The sequence below is a fragment of the Lepidochelys kempii genome, chromosome 1 (genome assembly GCF_965140265.1).
Source record: "Lepidochelys kempii isolate rLepKem1 chromosome 1, rLepKem1.hap2, whole genome shotgun sequence".
In the NCBI taxonomy this organism is placed as follows: domain Eukaryota; kingdom Metazoa; phylum Chordata; order Testudines; family Cheloniidae; genus Lepidochelys; species Lepidochelys kempii.
The window spans coordinates 27,208,182-27,225,352 of NC_133256.1; the positions used below are offsets into that span (position 1 = coordinate 27,208,182).

At 42.1% G+C, this 17,171-nt stretch overlaps 1 protein-coding gene across 8 annotated transcripts in view; it reads left to right on the plus strand.

Moving 5' to 3' along the window:
* Positions 1 to 17,171, plus strand: part of AMOTL1 (angiomotin like 1) — a 209,641-nt gene that overhangs the window by 137,464 nt on the left and 55,006 nt on the right. For all 8 annotated transcript variants that reach the window (XM_073337507.1, XM_073337517.1, XM_073337523.1 and 5 more), the window contains one exon: positions 10,905 to 11,193. In XM_073337507.1, coding sequence (XP_073193608.1) covers positions 10,905 to 11,193 — 289 coding nt within the window. The remainder of the gene's footprint in view (positions 1 to 10,904; positions 11,194 to 17,171) is intronic.

A 17,171-nucleotide genomic window follows, 5' to 3' on the forward strand; every position in this document is an offset into this window, starting at 1 on the left:
ATGAGCCTGCACTGGTGGCCTGTCGGCCTTCCCTTAGGCATGTTTAGTCTTGGGAACATTATTTGAATTCCACCAGCTAAACATGTGTTTTGAATACCAGCATTAGCTCTCCAGAGTTTGTATAATTTTTCAGCTGAAAATTATGCTCATAAGAGCCAAGTGAAAATCCCTGTTTATGATAAGAAACAGCTATATGAGAATGGGAAATACAAGATAATGGGGTCACGTTCAGGTTATATTCTCAGGAAGCGTAACAGGATTCCAGCTGTGATTCATTATGTTAACAAACACTGCAGACACCAAATGGATTAATCTCCACATAAAAGGGTGATGGCTTGATTTTTATAGCTCATGAAAAATGCTGATTCAATAACCAAGGAGCTTGTTCTGCTGAGTCTCTTTAAATATTCCTTGGGCAAGGCCCTGTGTACTAAGCAGCAGAGCTTACTCCAGTGTATATGGCAGAGCGTCACTGAATTCTGTCTCAAAATGGGAATGATAGAGTGAGGTTAATTGACTGTGAAATTGTGTGGGCCCAGTTTGTGAACTCCTTATTGCTCATCGGTGAGCAGCAACTCTTACAAGTAGTCCCATTGACTTCAATGAGACTGCTCATTTAAGAATGGCCATACTGGGTCAGACCAATGGTCCATCTAAACCAGTCTTCCAACAGTGGCAAATGCCACATACTTCAGAGGGAATTAATAGAACAGGGCAATTATCAAATGATCCATTGTTCCCTGTTGTCCAGTCCCAGCATCTGGCAGTCAGAGACGTAGGGACACCCAGAGGCTGGGATTGTGTACCTGACCATCTTGGCTAAGAGCCATTCGTGGACCTATCCTCATTAACTTATCTAGTTCTTTTTTGAACCCATTTATACTTTTGGCCTTCACTACATCCCTTGCTAACAAGTTCTACTGGTTGATGGTGCGTTTTGTGAAGAAATATGTCCTTATGTTTGTTTTAAACCTGCTGTCTATTAATTTCATTGGGTGACCCCTTGTTCTTGTGTTGCGTGAAGGGGTAAATAAATAACACTTCTCTATTCCCTTTCTCCACACCATTCATTTTATAGACCGCTGTCGTATCCCCTCTTAGTCATCTCTTTTCTAAGATGAACAGTCCCAGTCTTTTTAACCTCACCTCGTATGGAAACTCTTCCATACCCCTGATCGTTAATTGGTGCCCTTCTCTGTATCTTTTCCAATTCTAATATAACTTTTTTAAGATGGGGAAACCAGAAGTGCACACAATATTTAAGGTGTGAGCACACCATCGATTTATATAGTGGTATTATGATATTTTCTGTCTTACTATCTGTCCTTTTTCCAATGGTTCCTAACATTCTGTTAACTTTTTTGACTGATACTGCAGATGTTTTCTGGTTCTGTCTAGATGATATCTGAGCTTTTCTGGGGTTTATTTTCTGTGTGCATATTCCTACCGGCAATGTTTAACCAGTCATCATCGCCGTCACTGGCGACAATTGCTCAGGAACAGTTTGAACTACTTTATTCTTGTATCTGGATTTGTTACAGTGTATTTGTTTTTACACATGGACTGTGTATGTCTTTCTTTCTGGTACTTTTGATACAGCTCCCCTTTGAAATGACAATTTATGGTCTGTTTGGCAACAGGAGAAACATTCAAAATGAGGATTCAGCCTTTGGCTAAAGTGGCGCTGATTTGGTAAACGTCACTCTGACTTTGGGCCATTTTATCTTCCATGTCTTTTGCTACAGTCTTCACTGACACAGTGATATCCCACAGCACAGGATTATGTAAGATCAGCCTCTGTCAGCAAATGGCTGGGCATCTCTAACCACACACCAAACAGCTCCTCAAACCATCATCCAGATTTGTTCCAAATTGGCGTGGCTTCTTTAGTTGTGCCACATGCACACTTGTGAGCTTGGCAGGCCGCTGATTCCACTTATGAATCTGGAAATGTTCTGCCAGGATAAAAGGTTTCAGTGCCAAATGCCTTTGTAAAGTGGCTGCAGTCTTTCGATAGCTCGTCTCTGTCACTGTGAATGTATGAAATGCTATGTGCACAGAGAACAGGAGCACTCGTGGCACCTTAGAGACTAACCAATTTATTTGAGCGTGAGCTTTCGTGGGCTACAGCCCACTTCATCGGATGCATAGAATGGACATATAGTAAGAAGATAGTTATACATACAGAGAACATGAAAAGGTGGAAGTACCCATAGGTTTTACTTCCCACAGGTCTCAGAAGGGAATGCTACCTTTTTGTTGTGCTGCACCATAATCATCAACAAACTGCTGTAATCATTCAATGCATGATTATCAGTCCTCACAGGATTCATCATAGGGAATTGTTTTGTTTCTAGGCCCACAATTATCTTGATTAAAATAAAGCATCAGACAATTGCTCCTCACCCCAATTTGTTCATTGTTTAGAGAGGGTTAGTGTAGATTAATTATCTAGACATCCCATCCATGTCACTAATTTGTGGCATCAGAAGCTGCAGTGGAGGACAATCATGAACAAACTTGATTAACAGCAAAAAAAAAAAAAGAGAAAAGTACAGAAAAGCATCCTCTAACTTGTTACATCTAAACTAGGGTTGTCGATTAATCACAGTTAACTCACGTGATTAATTCAAAAAAATTAATCACGATTAAAAAAATTAATCACGATTAATCTCAGTTTTAATTGCACTGTTAAACAATAGAATACCAATTGAAATTTATTAAATAGTTCCATGATAAAGAGTTTTCACTACAGTACTTGTATGAGGTGAATTGAAAAATACTATTTCTTTTGTTTATCATTTTACAGTGCGAATTTTGTAATCAAAATAATAGTATAAAGTGAGCACTGTACACTTTGTTGCAGTTTAAATCAATGCAACTTACGAATATAGATGTTTTGTTGTTGTTACATATCTGTACTCAAAACAATGTAAAACTTTAGTGCATACAGTCCACCGAGTCCTACTTGTTCAGCCAATTGCTCAGACAAACAAGTTTGTTTACATTTATGGGAGATAATGCTGCCCACTTCTTATTTACAGTGTCACCTGAAAATGAAAACAGGCGTTTGCATGGCACTTTTGTAGCCAGCATTGCAAGGTATTTATGTGCCAGATACACTAAACATTCGTAGGCCCCTTCATGCTTCGGCCACCATTCCAGAGGACATGCTTCCATGCTGATGACGCTTATAAAAAAAAGAATGTGCTAATTAAATTTGTGACTCAACTCTTTGTGGGAGAGTTGAAGGTCTCCTGCTCTGTTTTACCTGCATTCTGACATATATTTCATGTTATAGCAGTCTCGGATGATGCCCCAGCACATAGTATTCGTTTTAAGAACACTTTCACTGCAGATTTGACAAAACGCAAAGAAGTTGCCAATATGAGATTTCTAAAGATAGCTATAGCACTCTACTGAAGGTTCAGGAATCTGAAGTGCCTTCCAAAATCTGAGAGGGATGAGGTGTGGAGCATGCTGTCAGATGTCTTAAAAGAGCAACACTCTGATGCGGAAACTACGGAACCTGAACCACCCCCCCCACCCCTTCAAAATCAACCTTCTGCTGGTGGCATCTGACTCAGATGATGGAAGAAAAACCATGTGTCCATCCGCACTGCTTTGGATCGTTATCGAGCAGAACCTGTCATCAGCATGGACGCATGTCTTCTGGAATGGCGGTTGAAGCATGAAGGGGCATATGAATCTTTAGTGCATCTGGCACTTAAATATCTTGTGATGCCGGCTACAACAGTGCCATGTGAACGCCTGTTGTCACTTTCAGGTGACATTGTAAACAAGAAGCGGGCAGCATTATCCCCTGCAAATGTAAATAAACTTGTTTCTATGAGTGATTGGCTGAACAAGAAATAGGACTGAGTGGACTTGTAAGTTTTACATTTGTTTTATTTTTGAATGCAGTTATTTTTTGTACATAATTCTACATTTGTAAGTTCAACTTTCATGCTAAAGAGATTGCTCTACAGTACTTATATTAGATGAATTGAAAAATACTATTTCTTTTGTTTTTTACAATGCAAATATTTGTAATAAAAATAAATATAAAATAAGTACTGTATACTTTGTATGCTGTGTTGTAATTGAAATCAAGATATTTGAAAATGTAGAAAACATCCAAAAATATTTAAATAAATGGTATTCTGTTATTAACAGCGTGATTAATTTTTTTAATCTCTTGACAGCTCTAGTATTTATTTCATTTAAAATATCCATATCCAGATAAGATCCTGGGGCTCTGTAGCAGACCCCAACCATTATCCAAGGGGAGCTTCTGTTACCTTTCTTCCCCAATTGATTTTGACCCAGATTCCATTTTATCCATTCCATCACTTCCAGTTTCTTTACAGTCTACCTCATCATTAATATACAATGCTGTTCCACCACCTTTACCTTTATTTCTGTCTTTCCTGAACAGCACATACCCTTCAATACCTGTAGTCCAGTCATGACGACTGTTCCACCATGTTTCCAGTATCTCTATAATACCTGGTTTCACTTTCTGCACCAATAGTTCCAGTTCTTCTGTTTTGTTACTCAGGCGCCTTGCAATGGTGTACGGACATCTTAGTTGTTGCTGCTTGGCTTCACTCAGATTTCTCGCCCGATTAGGTACAGTCGTTTTACCGCCAGTATCACATACCTGTTATTGGCAGTGCTATTGGCACATCTTTCCTCTTGATGTCCATTTTCCTACCCTCTGTTGTCCCTTTCTCCATTGCTGTATCCTCTTTCACGTGATTTTCCTTCTGCTCAAATATTGGAATCAAACATTGAGATTATATGAGCACCTCCCAACTGTCTCTCCTGAATTCGTAGTTTAAAGCTCTTCAGCGGTGCCAACCTCCATCCCAGAAGTCTGTTTCCCTCCCTGCTCAGGTTGAATCCATCCCATGAGAACAGTCCTCTGTTGGTGAATGCCTCCCAGTGGTCTACCACCTCAAAGCCCTCTTCACAGCACTGTTGTGCAAGTCATCTGTTGATCATCATAATCTTGCCTGGTCTCTGCTCTCCTCCTCCAGGTATAGGTAGAATCCCACTGAAGATCACGTATCAGAGGGGTAGCCGTGTTAGTCTGTATCCACAAAAACAATGAGGAGTCCAGTGGCACCTTAAAGACTAACAGATTTATTTGGACAAAAGCTTATGCCCAAATAAATCTGTTAGTCTTTAAGGTGCCACTGAACTCCTCATTGTTTTTACTGAAGATCACCTGAGCTTTCATTTCTTTAAGCGTCTTCCTCGGCCTGGTGTAGTCTTCCTTGATGCACACTAATGAGAATCTAGCAGTATTCTTTGTCCCCATGTGAAGAATAATCAGTGGATTCTTGCCTGCTCCCATTAGGATTCTCTTCAGCCTTAGGTCCACATTCCATATATTAGCTCCAGGCAGACAGCACATCCTTCTATTCTCCAGATCAGCTCTGGTGACAGGCCTTTCTGTTCTTCTTAGTAGGAAGTCCCCAGTTACGTAGACCTGCCTCTTCCTGGTGTTTGGGAAGGCTCAGGCTCCCGCAGCCTATGATAACGACCACCCATGCCTCTTCCCCTCTTCCTGTAGGACTAGCCACTCTTCTCTTCTTCCTTGCTCTTCCATCTTCTGTTACTGCTTCTCCCTTTCATTTTCCAACAGCCTGTTCCTCAGCTCTATTTCTCCTTTGCTAGCCGGTCTTTTCTTCTGCCATGTTCTCATAGTCACACGCTTCCACTGGTCACTTTTTTCATCCACAGTTCTCTGATCTGCAAGTCTTGAGGTTTCCCTTCAGCCTTCTCTCTCTATCATCTGCTCAAATCCCCTTAGAAACTCAACCATAGTTTGCATCTCCAAACCTCTGGCCTTCTCTTCCTTTAGGTCTATCAGGCGGCACTTCATACGAACGAAGCACCTTTTAAGTACCCTCTCCAGAAGATTGTACATCCTGCAGCTTCCACATCTAGTCACCTTCATTCCGTGGGTCACTACCACTGCTGCTTCTGTAGCTGTCATAACCTTCCCTCCTAAATGCCTGTCAAAAAGGAAAAACAAACAAACAAACTATAAAACTATCCTGACAACACTAGAAAAGTGCAATCACTAGGGAAACAGCTATAATGGAAAAAAGTGAGAGCAAAGCTGGTTGAAAAATGATTTCAAAATTATGAAGTGTTCCACGTGGACCTATTTTTCATAACATTTTAAACTGAAAAATTAATCAAATTTTTATCAAAATCATTACTGAAATTTTTCATTCCCAAAAGCAGTGTTTTATTACTTTGTACAAAATTTTTCATTTACCAAAATAACAGGTTTTCAGTAAACAAAAAATGCCACTGAGTTCTAAAACAATTTTGACAAAAACGTTTTAAAAAATTAATAAAAACATCACTGGAAATTTTGCAAAAAATGGAAAATACCTATAATTTTGATAATTTTTCTTGAAGAGTCATTTTAAAAAATAGGCAGTTTTGTCATGAAAAACCTTTTACACAGGAAATTTCAGCCAGCTCTAATACAGAGTAAAACCATCATTTAAAAAGAATAAAGAAAAATCATTGGCATTTATATGCCCTGTTAGTCCAAGGGAGCTCAACTCTGTTGACTCTCTGGACAGAGGGCAAGCTTCGTTCATTTATTTATTCATTCAGGCATTAACTTGAGGGTTGGATATGAACTGTATTTAACCTCATCAGGGAATCTTATTTTTTCTAACTGCCAGTTTGCTTTTTGGATTGTTGTGTTATATGTATTGTACATGCATCCAGAGGTTTAACAGTGGGTTCAGTTTAAAAAAAACTTCAAAGGAAACCTGGGATAAATGGGACTTGTAAACAGTAAAGAACAAACTGTTCATCAGTAATTCATTATGTTTACCAGCCACACATCAAAAGAAGCGACATAAATTGTACAAGTTCAAGATGAAAATAGTTATGAGAACATCCAATACAATCTGGCCTGTGCAGAATCTATGGCCTGATTCTGCTCTCACATGGATGTAAATCAGGAGTAACTTGGGGTGAATAACTCGAAAATCAGGAATGACTGAATTAACTGGGCCTGCTTCTTCCCTCACTTCTCAATGTAAACTTAGATTGGCTGAAGCCAACGGAAAAGTGCAAAACTAATATGAGGTTAGAAATCCCCAAACAGGATAATCAGGGCTTAACCAGTATAGTTAAAGTAGGTACAGCTCACCTAGTTTGGATACAGGTATATCAGTATATAGGTACTTTATACAAGTGTAGCTATTCCTGTACAGGAAAGGGAATTAACTATACTGGTATAAGTCTCCTTTATGCTAGTATAACTGTGTCTACATTAGGCTTTTACCAGGATAACTATTTGGGTAAAATAAACACTAATTGAAATAATTATATTGATAAAACTATTAAGTGTTAGAATAGGCCTCACATAAACTAGTAATGTTCCATTTACTAGGTTGCATTGGGAAATATCTGACATGCTCATAATTGTATGTGACATTTCATTGCTCAACCCAGTTTATAATATTGGTCATACTATTTTTATATTGTTAACTTTTGAAACAAAAAGAAATTTCAGTTCCCTGATGAGGACAGGATACTGGCGGTTTCCTATGAGGTTTTACAAAGTCGAATGTGATGAAGAAAAGGGCAGTAACAAAATGGCCTCAGTATATCTCAAAAAGAAAAGGGGTACTTGTGGCACCTTAGAGACTAACCAATTTATTTGAGCATGAGCTTTCGTGAGCTATATAGTCTAACATCTGACGGCCACACCGTTCAGTTCACAATAAAAAACTGGTTGACCAGGTATAGGTCCAACCTCAAACGTTATTGCAAAGGAATGAATAAATGGGGCCCTTGAAAGGCCTCTCCCACAGCACGTGCGCCCGCATGCACAGTCCTTTCCTCTCTCTGATTTTGCTGGTGATAAGGAGACAGATGTGGCAGAGCAACATAACATTCCAAGCAGTATCACCTGTGATACTGCCCCTTCCACATAAGGGAGCATTGCGCAGCCTAAGCAAGATTCATCATGTTACTTCCCATTATAATCAATACTGAGAACAGTGTTGCTGTAACGTCCCATCCCCTATGACATCATCACTGGCATAGCCGTGTAGGAGAATTCCCAGTTCCAGACAGAGTTCCATTCAGTTAACAGTGGCTTTGCGTGTGATAGCTTCCCTTATTTCTTTTCCCCTTGATGCTCTGTGACCTCGCTTTAGCATCAAACATTATATGGCATAGGTGGGATGTGGCATGTAGTGTGAAAAGGCCAGGAGGAGGGGGGCTCTGCCAGCAACATTGAAGTGAAACTATATGGCTATTGAAGCGAAACATAGTATAACAATTGCAGCAAATCTGTCTCCTGATGTATTTGGTTCAAGCTCTTTCCGGGCACTCACCTGCTTTCTTGTGCCAACTTAATCATTAGTGAATTAGCAAATAAGTTTTAAAAAATTCACTAATGCGATGGTGTACTCAGCACACAAAGTAGCCTCATGAGCATTTACTGGTTAAGTCTGCCCTGCTGCCCATTCCCATCCCGCCTGTGTAATGGCACCTTTGCTGGTTCAGGGCATTTCCTATTTCAGCGAGGTTCTGTCCATCAAGGCACAAGCTAAGATACCTGTGAATTGCCAATAGGCCACCTGCCTAGCCATTGTTATTAGGCTGTGGTGAGCTCTTTAGTACTTGGGCCTTTGCTTTTAGGTAGGATTTTCAAAAGCATTCAGTGTTGGTCTAACTCTGCACCCATGGAGGTCAATGGGATGTTGATTCCAGTGGGAACAGAATTAGCCAATGCTAAGTGCTTTTGAAAATCCCATCTTCCCCTCCTTGTGAAGCACCATACACTGTGAAAACAACATTGATCACATGTATTGTGTATTCAGCAAAAAATATGGTGTATACATAATAGTATTCATAGATTTTAAGGCCAAAAGGGATAATTATGACCTCCTGCATAACACAGGATGCAGAAATTCACCCAGTGATTCCTGCTTCAACTCCAGTAACTTGTAGTTTTCTGAGAACTTATCTTTCAGGAAAAGTAGCCTTGATACGGCTGCAGATGATGGAGAATGGGTAATTGGAGAGGAATGTTGATCCAGTGGTTAGGATGCTAACCTGGGGCTTCGGAAACCCAGGTTTGATTCCTTGTTCCATCACAGACTTCCTGTGTGACATTGGGCAAGTCACTTAGCCTCTCTGTGTGTCAGTTCCCTATCTGTAAAATGGGGATAATAGCACTTCTCTACCACAGAGGTGTGGTGAGGATAACTACATTAAAGATTGTGAGGCAGTCAGATACTATGGAGATGGAGACATAAAAGTAGCTAAGATAGAATTACCCTCACTGTATGGAGGGCTGGTTAGGGGAGGGGGGATTGGCCCCCCGCCCCCATCCGCCCCCCCCACTTCTCACCCGCCTGATCCCCCCCTCCCGCCCCTGGACCTTTTCCCCATCCAACCACCCCTTCTTCCTGACCGCCCCCAGAACTTCTGTCCCTGACTGCCCCCCACCGCCCCATCTCCTTCCTGACTCCCCCCCGGGACACCAACCACTCCTTCTCCCTGTACCCTGACTGCTCCCGGAACCTCTGCCCCTGACTGCCCCCCGCCACCCCATCCAACGCCCCCTCCTTCCTGACTGCCCCCCAGGACTCCTGCCCCCATCCAACCCCCCTGTCCCCCGCCTTATGACGGCCCCGACCCTATCCACACCCCCACCCCCCGAACACCCTCCGAACTCCCCTGCCCTCTATCCAACCCCCCTGCTCCCTGCCCCCTTACCGCACTGCCTGGAGCACCGGTGACTGGCAGCGCTACAGCCGTGCTGCCTGGCTGGAGCCAACTATGCACCGTGCAGCACAGGGCACCGGGTCAGGGCAGGCTCTGCAGCTGCGCTGCCCCAGGAGCTCGCGGCCCCGCCGCCCAGAGCATTGCACTGGCGGTGCAGGGAGCTGAGGCTGCGGTGGAAGGGGAACAGCGGGGGAGGGGACGGGGGTGAGCCTCCCGGGCCAGGAGCTCAGGGGCTGGGCAGGAGGGTCCCGTGGGCTGGACGTGGCCCGCGGGCAGTAGTTTGCCCGCCTCTGATCTAGACCATGATCAAGTCATCTCTTTGTTTTCAGTAAGATCAATAGATAGATTAATGCATCTGAATATAACTCACCTATTCATACAATCATTATGAGGGTCTTTTGTAAAATGACTTTGATGATTTGAAATAATTGATCAGGGTTGTCCAGCCAGCCGTTTTGCAGCAGTCTGTCCTTTGCTAGGCTAAAGCTATTCAGGAACATCACATTGCTCGCTTCACTTCCTCCCATCTTCTGATTCAGCCTACCAGAATTCTACTCACTGACTCCAGGCAGGTAATGGTTCAAGGATGAGGAATATATTGTTAGCATCCATCAACCAGTACTCCTGAATTAGCATCCATCAGCCAGTACTCCTGAATTTTGTTGGTGTCTGAAGTCTGTGACACTAGTTGTGCAAAAGCAGGTTTCGGAGTAGCAGCCGTGTTAGTCTGTATGCATCCGATGAATGAGCTGTAGCTCACGAAAGTTTATGCTCAAATAAATTGGTTAGTCTCTAAGGTGCCACTAGTACTCCTTTTCTTTAAGCAAAAGCAGGATACCCAGTGCTTTCGGATAGATGCCTTTTTATCATTTTAGAGATCCAGATAAATATATAAATCATTGTCAATCACATGTGAGTAGATGCTTTACCTGGAGTACTGTTGTGATTTATATTATGGTAATACTTATAAATCAGGGTCCCATTGCTAGGTGCTGAACAAACTTGTAGTAAAAAGATATGCCTTATCCCAAAGCCCCTACAATCTAGATGGCTGGTATATTTTCAGGGCAGTTTTTCTGGGCTGATATAATTCTTTTCCCGTATTTGTTTTTATTTAGCCGACAATGTCAACCTGCTTTTCCATCGGTGCCGGTACAGCAGCACAGTCCAATGTCCTCCCAGGCCTCCTCCATTACTGGCCCACTGCACTCAGCAACCTTGCCACAGCTCCCATCAACTGTAACTGCCCAGCCTTCACCTGTGACTGCACCAAGCCAGCAGCTCACGCCTGATGCATATGCCATTGTGGAGCGAGCGCAGCAAATGGTGGAGATGCTGTCGGAGGAGAATCATGTTCTGCGGCAGGAGCTGGAGGGGTACTACGAGAAGGCAGACAAACTTCAGAAGGTACGTGGAATGTTCTCACAGGGTATAAGAGAGGCAAGCACCCATTATAGTGTGTCTAAAGTGTGTCTATTACCCTCCTAGGCACGGGCAGTGATCTAAGTAATCCTTCCTAACATGAGGCACGCAAACTGCCTGACACAGCCTGTGGTTCCTATCGTTGCCATGTGGGCCCTCTGTAAGTCCTTGCCAGTCATTGGATGGACTGTGATTCCAATACAGTAGGCTGTGCAGACTCCTTTGCCATGAAGATGTTACTCAGAAGGCGTGCTGTTTTTTCTTTTCTTGGGAGCATCTACTTCTTCAACTTTTTTATGCCTGCCTTAGGGAAACTTCCTTCAGTAGGCTCCCTTCTGGAGTGCAGCGTCTGAATACATGGCATTTTCAAGCTAGCACCTTTGTAGAGGTGTAGCGTAATCAGAAATATTTTGTACATACCTGAATATGTTTAGTGATCGCAACAAAATCTGTCCTGTGTGGTCTTGCGCATTTTAATAGATTTGCATTAGTCCTTCTTTTATCATAAGAAACAAACACACCAGTACTGTGGGTTGACTGATGTTTGGGACTTAGATAATAAATCTTTTCTGAGGAGTTGTTTTTAAATTTAATAATAAAAAAAAGCAACACTTCAGAGCCCAGTTTTAAAACATGGGCACCAAAAGTTAGGTGCCTAAATCCATTTTTAAGGCCTCTACATAGGTGACCTGATTTTCAGAGTTGCTTCCTTTGACCTCATTACATACCCAATCTAATGGGACCCACACTGTGTAAAATAATTATTTAAAGATTCTGTTCATATTTCCGTCACTGTGCCTATTTGTCTAGCTAACTGTCTAAAGCAACAATAGAAGAAAATGGAGAAAAAGAAAATCGAGCAAGAAGATGATACTTAAAAAAAGAGACCCACTGCCAAAGAGTGGGCACTGCTGTCTGTCTCCTGTCCAAGCTAACAGTAGATTGCTTAACTCAGTGCTAGAACTCTTAGGGTCTGTTTTTAGAAAGTGGAGTCTGTACATGTTAGGGCATAAACAATGATGTACCTACCTTGTGTTCAAGCCCAGGATGGCCTATAGGTTGCCGTGACTTCACTGCTGTTTTAACCTGAGTATTCTAATGTGGATTAGCAAACCCAAGTTAAGAACACACCTTTTTTTGCAGTATAGACATACCCTAAGTATAGGAAATACTGCAAATATAATCGTAATGTTACCTACGTGCAAAGGAAAATACTGTGAAGATTTTACACCACTGCACAATCAACAGGACTTTTATATATCCACTTTGAACTTCATGGGCCAGATTTTTAGAGAGTTGAGGCCAGAGGTCCAACCCCATACTGAATTTTGTGTAAAGAGTTGTAAAGGTTTTAATGGTGTCCTCTGTATGGCCTTCCTGGACAAAAAATGTTCTTTGAATAGGTTGGATTCCAGATGTTGGTTTTACAAAGGCTGCTTTATATTTTTATAAAATATATTTGAGTGTGATGCACAAAAAATGTATTAATTGAAGAATCTTACCACTTTATACTGGTTAGTAATTGCATTCTATTTCTCTTTTTGGTGCTCTGGAAGTTTGTGGCATTAGGCCTTGACACAGGAAAGCACATGCTTAAGTCCCATGGAACTAATTACGTGCTTAAAGTTAAACACATATATAAGTGCTTTCCTGAATAGGGACGCTTCCCTGAATCAAGGCCTTCATTGGTCAGTCATTTAAAAGGGCTCCATTTTCTTACCTGCTTTGATGTGATGGACATCCGAGAGTGCTAAAGGAGTTGGCGGATGTGATTGCAGAGCCATTGGCCATTATCTTTGAAAATTCATGGCGATCAGGGGAGGTCCCGGATGACTGGAAAATGGCTAATGTAGTTCCCATCTTTAAAAAAAGGGAAGAAGGAGGATCCGGAGAGCTACAGGCCAGTCAGCCTCACCTCAGTCCCTGGAAAAATCTTGGAGCAGATCCTCAAGGAATCAATTCTGAAGCACTTAGAGGAGAGGAAAGTGATCAGGAACAGTCAGCATGGATTCACCAAGGGCAAGTCATGCCTGACTAATCTAATTGCCTTCTATGACGAGATAACTGGCTCTGTGGATGAGGGGAAAGCAGTGGATGTGTTATTCCTTGACTTTAGCAAAGCTTTTGACACAGTCTCCCACAGTATTCTTGCCAGCAAGTTAAAGAAGTATGGGCTGGATGAATGGACTATAAGATGGATAGAAAGCTGGCTAGATTGCTGGGCTCAATGGGTAGTGATCAATGGCTCCATGTCTAGTTGGCAGCCGGTATCAAGCAGAGTGCCCCAAGGGTCGGTCCTGGGGCCGGTTTTGTTCAATATCTTCGTTAATGATGAGGATGATGTGGATTGCACCATCAGCAAGTTTGCAGATGACACTAAACTGGGAGGAGAGGTAGATACACTGGAGGGTAGGGATAGGATACAGAGGGACCTAGACAAATCAGAGGATTGGGCTAAAAGAAATCTGATGAGGTTCAACAAGGACAAGTGCAGTGTCCTGCACTTAGGATGGAAGAATCCCATGCACCGCTACAAACGAGGGACTGAATGGTTAGGCAGCAGTTCTGCAGAAAAGGACCTGGGGTTACAGCGGACGAGAAGCTGGATATGAGTCAACAGTGTGCCCTTGTTGCCAAGAAGACCAATGGCATTTTGGGATGTATAAGTAGGGGCATTGCCAGCAGATGGAGGGACGTGATCATTCCCCTCTATTCAACATTGGTGAGGCCGCATCTGGAGTACTGTGTCCAGTTTTGGGCCCCACACTACAAGAAGGATGTGGAAAAATTGGAAAGTGTCCAGCGGAGGGCAACAAAAATTATTAGGGGACTGGAACACATGACTTATGAGGAGAGGCTGAGGGAACTGGGATTATTTAGTTTGCGGAAGAGAAGAATGAAGGAGGATTTGATAGCTGCTTTCAACTACCTGAAAGGGGGTTCCAAAGAGGATGGATCGAGACTGTTCTCAGTGGTAGCAGATGACAGAACAAGGAGTAATGGTCTCAAGTTGCAGTGGGGGAGGTTTAGGTTGGATATTAGGAAAAACTTTTTCACTAGGAGGGTGCTGAAGCACTGGAATGCGTTACCTAGGAAGGTGGTGGAATCTCCTTCCTTTGAAGTTTTTAAGGTCAGGCTTGACAAAGCCCTGGCTGGGATGATTTAGTTGGGGATTGGTCCTGCTTTGAGCAGGGGGTTGGACTAGATGATTTCCTGAGGTCCCTTCCCACCCTGATATTCTGTGATTCTATGACAGACAAAGAAGGGTCAAGTCCTTCTCTCTGAGGCTCCTGAGGTTCCTGTTGGACTTTAGTGGGAATTGTGAGTGTTCAGAACCTCTAAAAATAAAGCCACTCATTTAGGTGCCTAACTTAGGCACCTAAATCTGAATTTTTTTGCCTTAACTTCTATGTCTTTGTTTCCTCACCTGTCAAATAATAATTATGTTTACCTGTTTCACCTCAGTGTTGTGTGATTAGTTAAATAATGCATTTTGGACTTGGAAATTGCTCAGTGTTATTGAAAAAAGGCTGTATGTAATTTTTTCTAAGCAAAATGTGTCACTGCGAAATAATTATAATCATAATTAATAATAACAATATCTAGCTTTGATCATGCTTTTCATCGGTTGATCTCAAAGCTCTTCACAATCCTCCGTGTATTTGTCCTCACAAGACCCCTGCGAGGTAGGGATGTGTCATTATCCCCATTCTACAGATGGGGAACTGAAGCACAGAGAGGCTAAGTGGCTTGCCCAAGGTCACACTGGAAGTCTGTGGTGGAGCAGGGAAAAAATGTTTGCAATATGAGGACAATCTTTCCTCCACTGACATTCAGTACAGAACAGAATAAAAATACTGGGGACTGTGAAAAGCAGACTGTGTTCTTGATGTATATAGCACAGCTAGTAGTTTGTATGAACAGATTGTCCCTACGTGCTGTCAAATTCTAGACCATGTTTGAATAGACATTTTGCAATGAGTTACAAGGTGGTGATTAATCCTGGCATTGTTTGAAACATTGTCTCATTCTGACATCTAAAAGAGCTGTTATCTTTTTGATATTTCATTTTTAGCTCACTTGTTCATTGCTTTCTTTTTTTCTTTCTTTCTTTGTTGTTGTTGATACTACCTCTTTGAAGCTTAATGATCAGGTTGGCATGGTTTCAACCAACGTCTCATCATGTAGGTTGTTGGAGTGGGTTGGCATCAGAAGCCATCTGGGGATAGAAAGGATTGGGGATGGGGTGGGAGTTGAAAAGGAAATTGCAGAGCTGCTGAGAAACATGAGAATGATTTACTGGTGTTCCCCTTGTCCCCCTTTATCACTTTAAACAAAAGTAGCTTTGATGGTAGCTCTCCTTTTATCCTGCAGCAAGCCTGCCTCTGGTCGTAGCTGCTGGACCATGTGGAGGGACTTGTGTGGTGGAGTGTGTTTTGGGGGGAAAAAGATATGTAAAGAGTTAAAGGGCATTGAACAAGGCTTCACTTGTATGACTTAACAATATTGATCTGCACTAATAAGCTGTTAAACTGCCTGGCTGTGTTAGTAAATTAATTTAATTGCAACAGGAACTTTATGTAACAGGTGGCTTTTAGGCAGGAAAGACTAACATGGGAGAATGGTTGTGGGGATAAAGCATAAGCCCTGGGAATCTGGAGAGGTAGGTTCTCTTTCCACCTCTGCCACAGACTTCCTGTGTAATCTTGGGTAAGTCACTTCATCTCCTGGTGCCTCATCTGGAAAATGGAGATAGCCAGTATAACATGAGATCCCAAAGTGATGAGGTGTCTAAGGGGGAGGGAGTTATGTGATCCAGGGAAATGTTGAGAAGGAGCAGGGAGGTGATATTACCTCTGTATATGGCATTGCTGTGACCACTAGTGGAATGCTATGTCCAGTTCTGGTGTCTGTACTTTAAAAAGGATGTTGAATAATTAGATAGGGTTCAGAAAATAGACACAGGAATGATTTGAGGTCTGGAAAACCTGCCTTCCTGTGAGAGACTTGGAGAAGCTCAATCTGTTTAGCTTGGTAAATAGAAGGCTAAGAGGTGGCTTCAACATGGTCTATAAGTACTTACCCGAGGAGAAAATTTCTGGTAGTAGAGGCTCATTAATCTGGCAACAAAGACATAACAAGATCCAGTGGCTGGGAGCCAAAGCTAGATACATTCAAACTAGAAATAAGTGCTGATTTTTACACTAATGTAATTAACCAAGGTGTGCTGGACTCTTCATCACTTGAAGTCTTTACATTAAGACAGGATGTCTGTCTAAAAGATCTGCTCTAGTCCAGCCAGAAACGATGGCATGGCTCAGGAGCTGCTGAGTGAAGTTCTATGGCTTGTGTTATGGCAGAAGTCAGGCTAGATGATCATAATGGGCCCTTCTAGCTTTGAAATTTATGCCTACTTTGTAAGGCACTATGATATCTTCAGAGGGAAGGCACTGTTGGGGTGTTATGTATTATTATAGAGTAAAAACCAGCTAATTGAAGCATTGGTCTGATTCTGCAAAACTTGCAAGAACAGGCTTTCTCTTGAGATTTCTAGTAATTGTCATCCCAAGCAAAACAGCTTTTTTTGTTAAATTTTGGTCCAAATTTTGGCTACAGAAGATGAGAAAAAAAGTTGTCCAGATGTTTTTGAACCGCAGTAAAGATTCGGGTTGAATTTTGGACAAAGATGGACAAAGATTGAATTTTGGACAAAGTGTTTTATTTTATCCAAGCATGTTTGCCCGTTGCCAGTTGGAAAGTAAACGATTGCTGATAAATTCTCCAGTCGTAGTTCAGGAAAGAGTGAAAAATAAACTCTCTTCCTGTACAAGGTGGTTTTCTTACAGCAACAAAGTAATGTGGCAAGGTTTATTCGAGTTATTTTGAGTATGCGGTCTCTTGTGCTCAAAGTGCGACTGTTATTTTGGTGTGTCTCAGTTGTGCTAAAGAGAAAGGCCACCTTT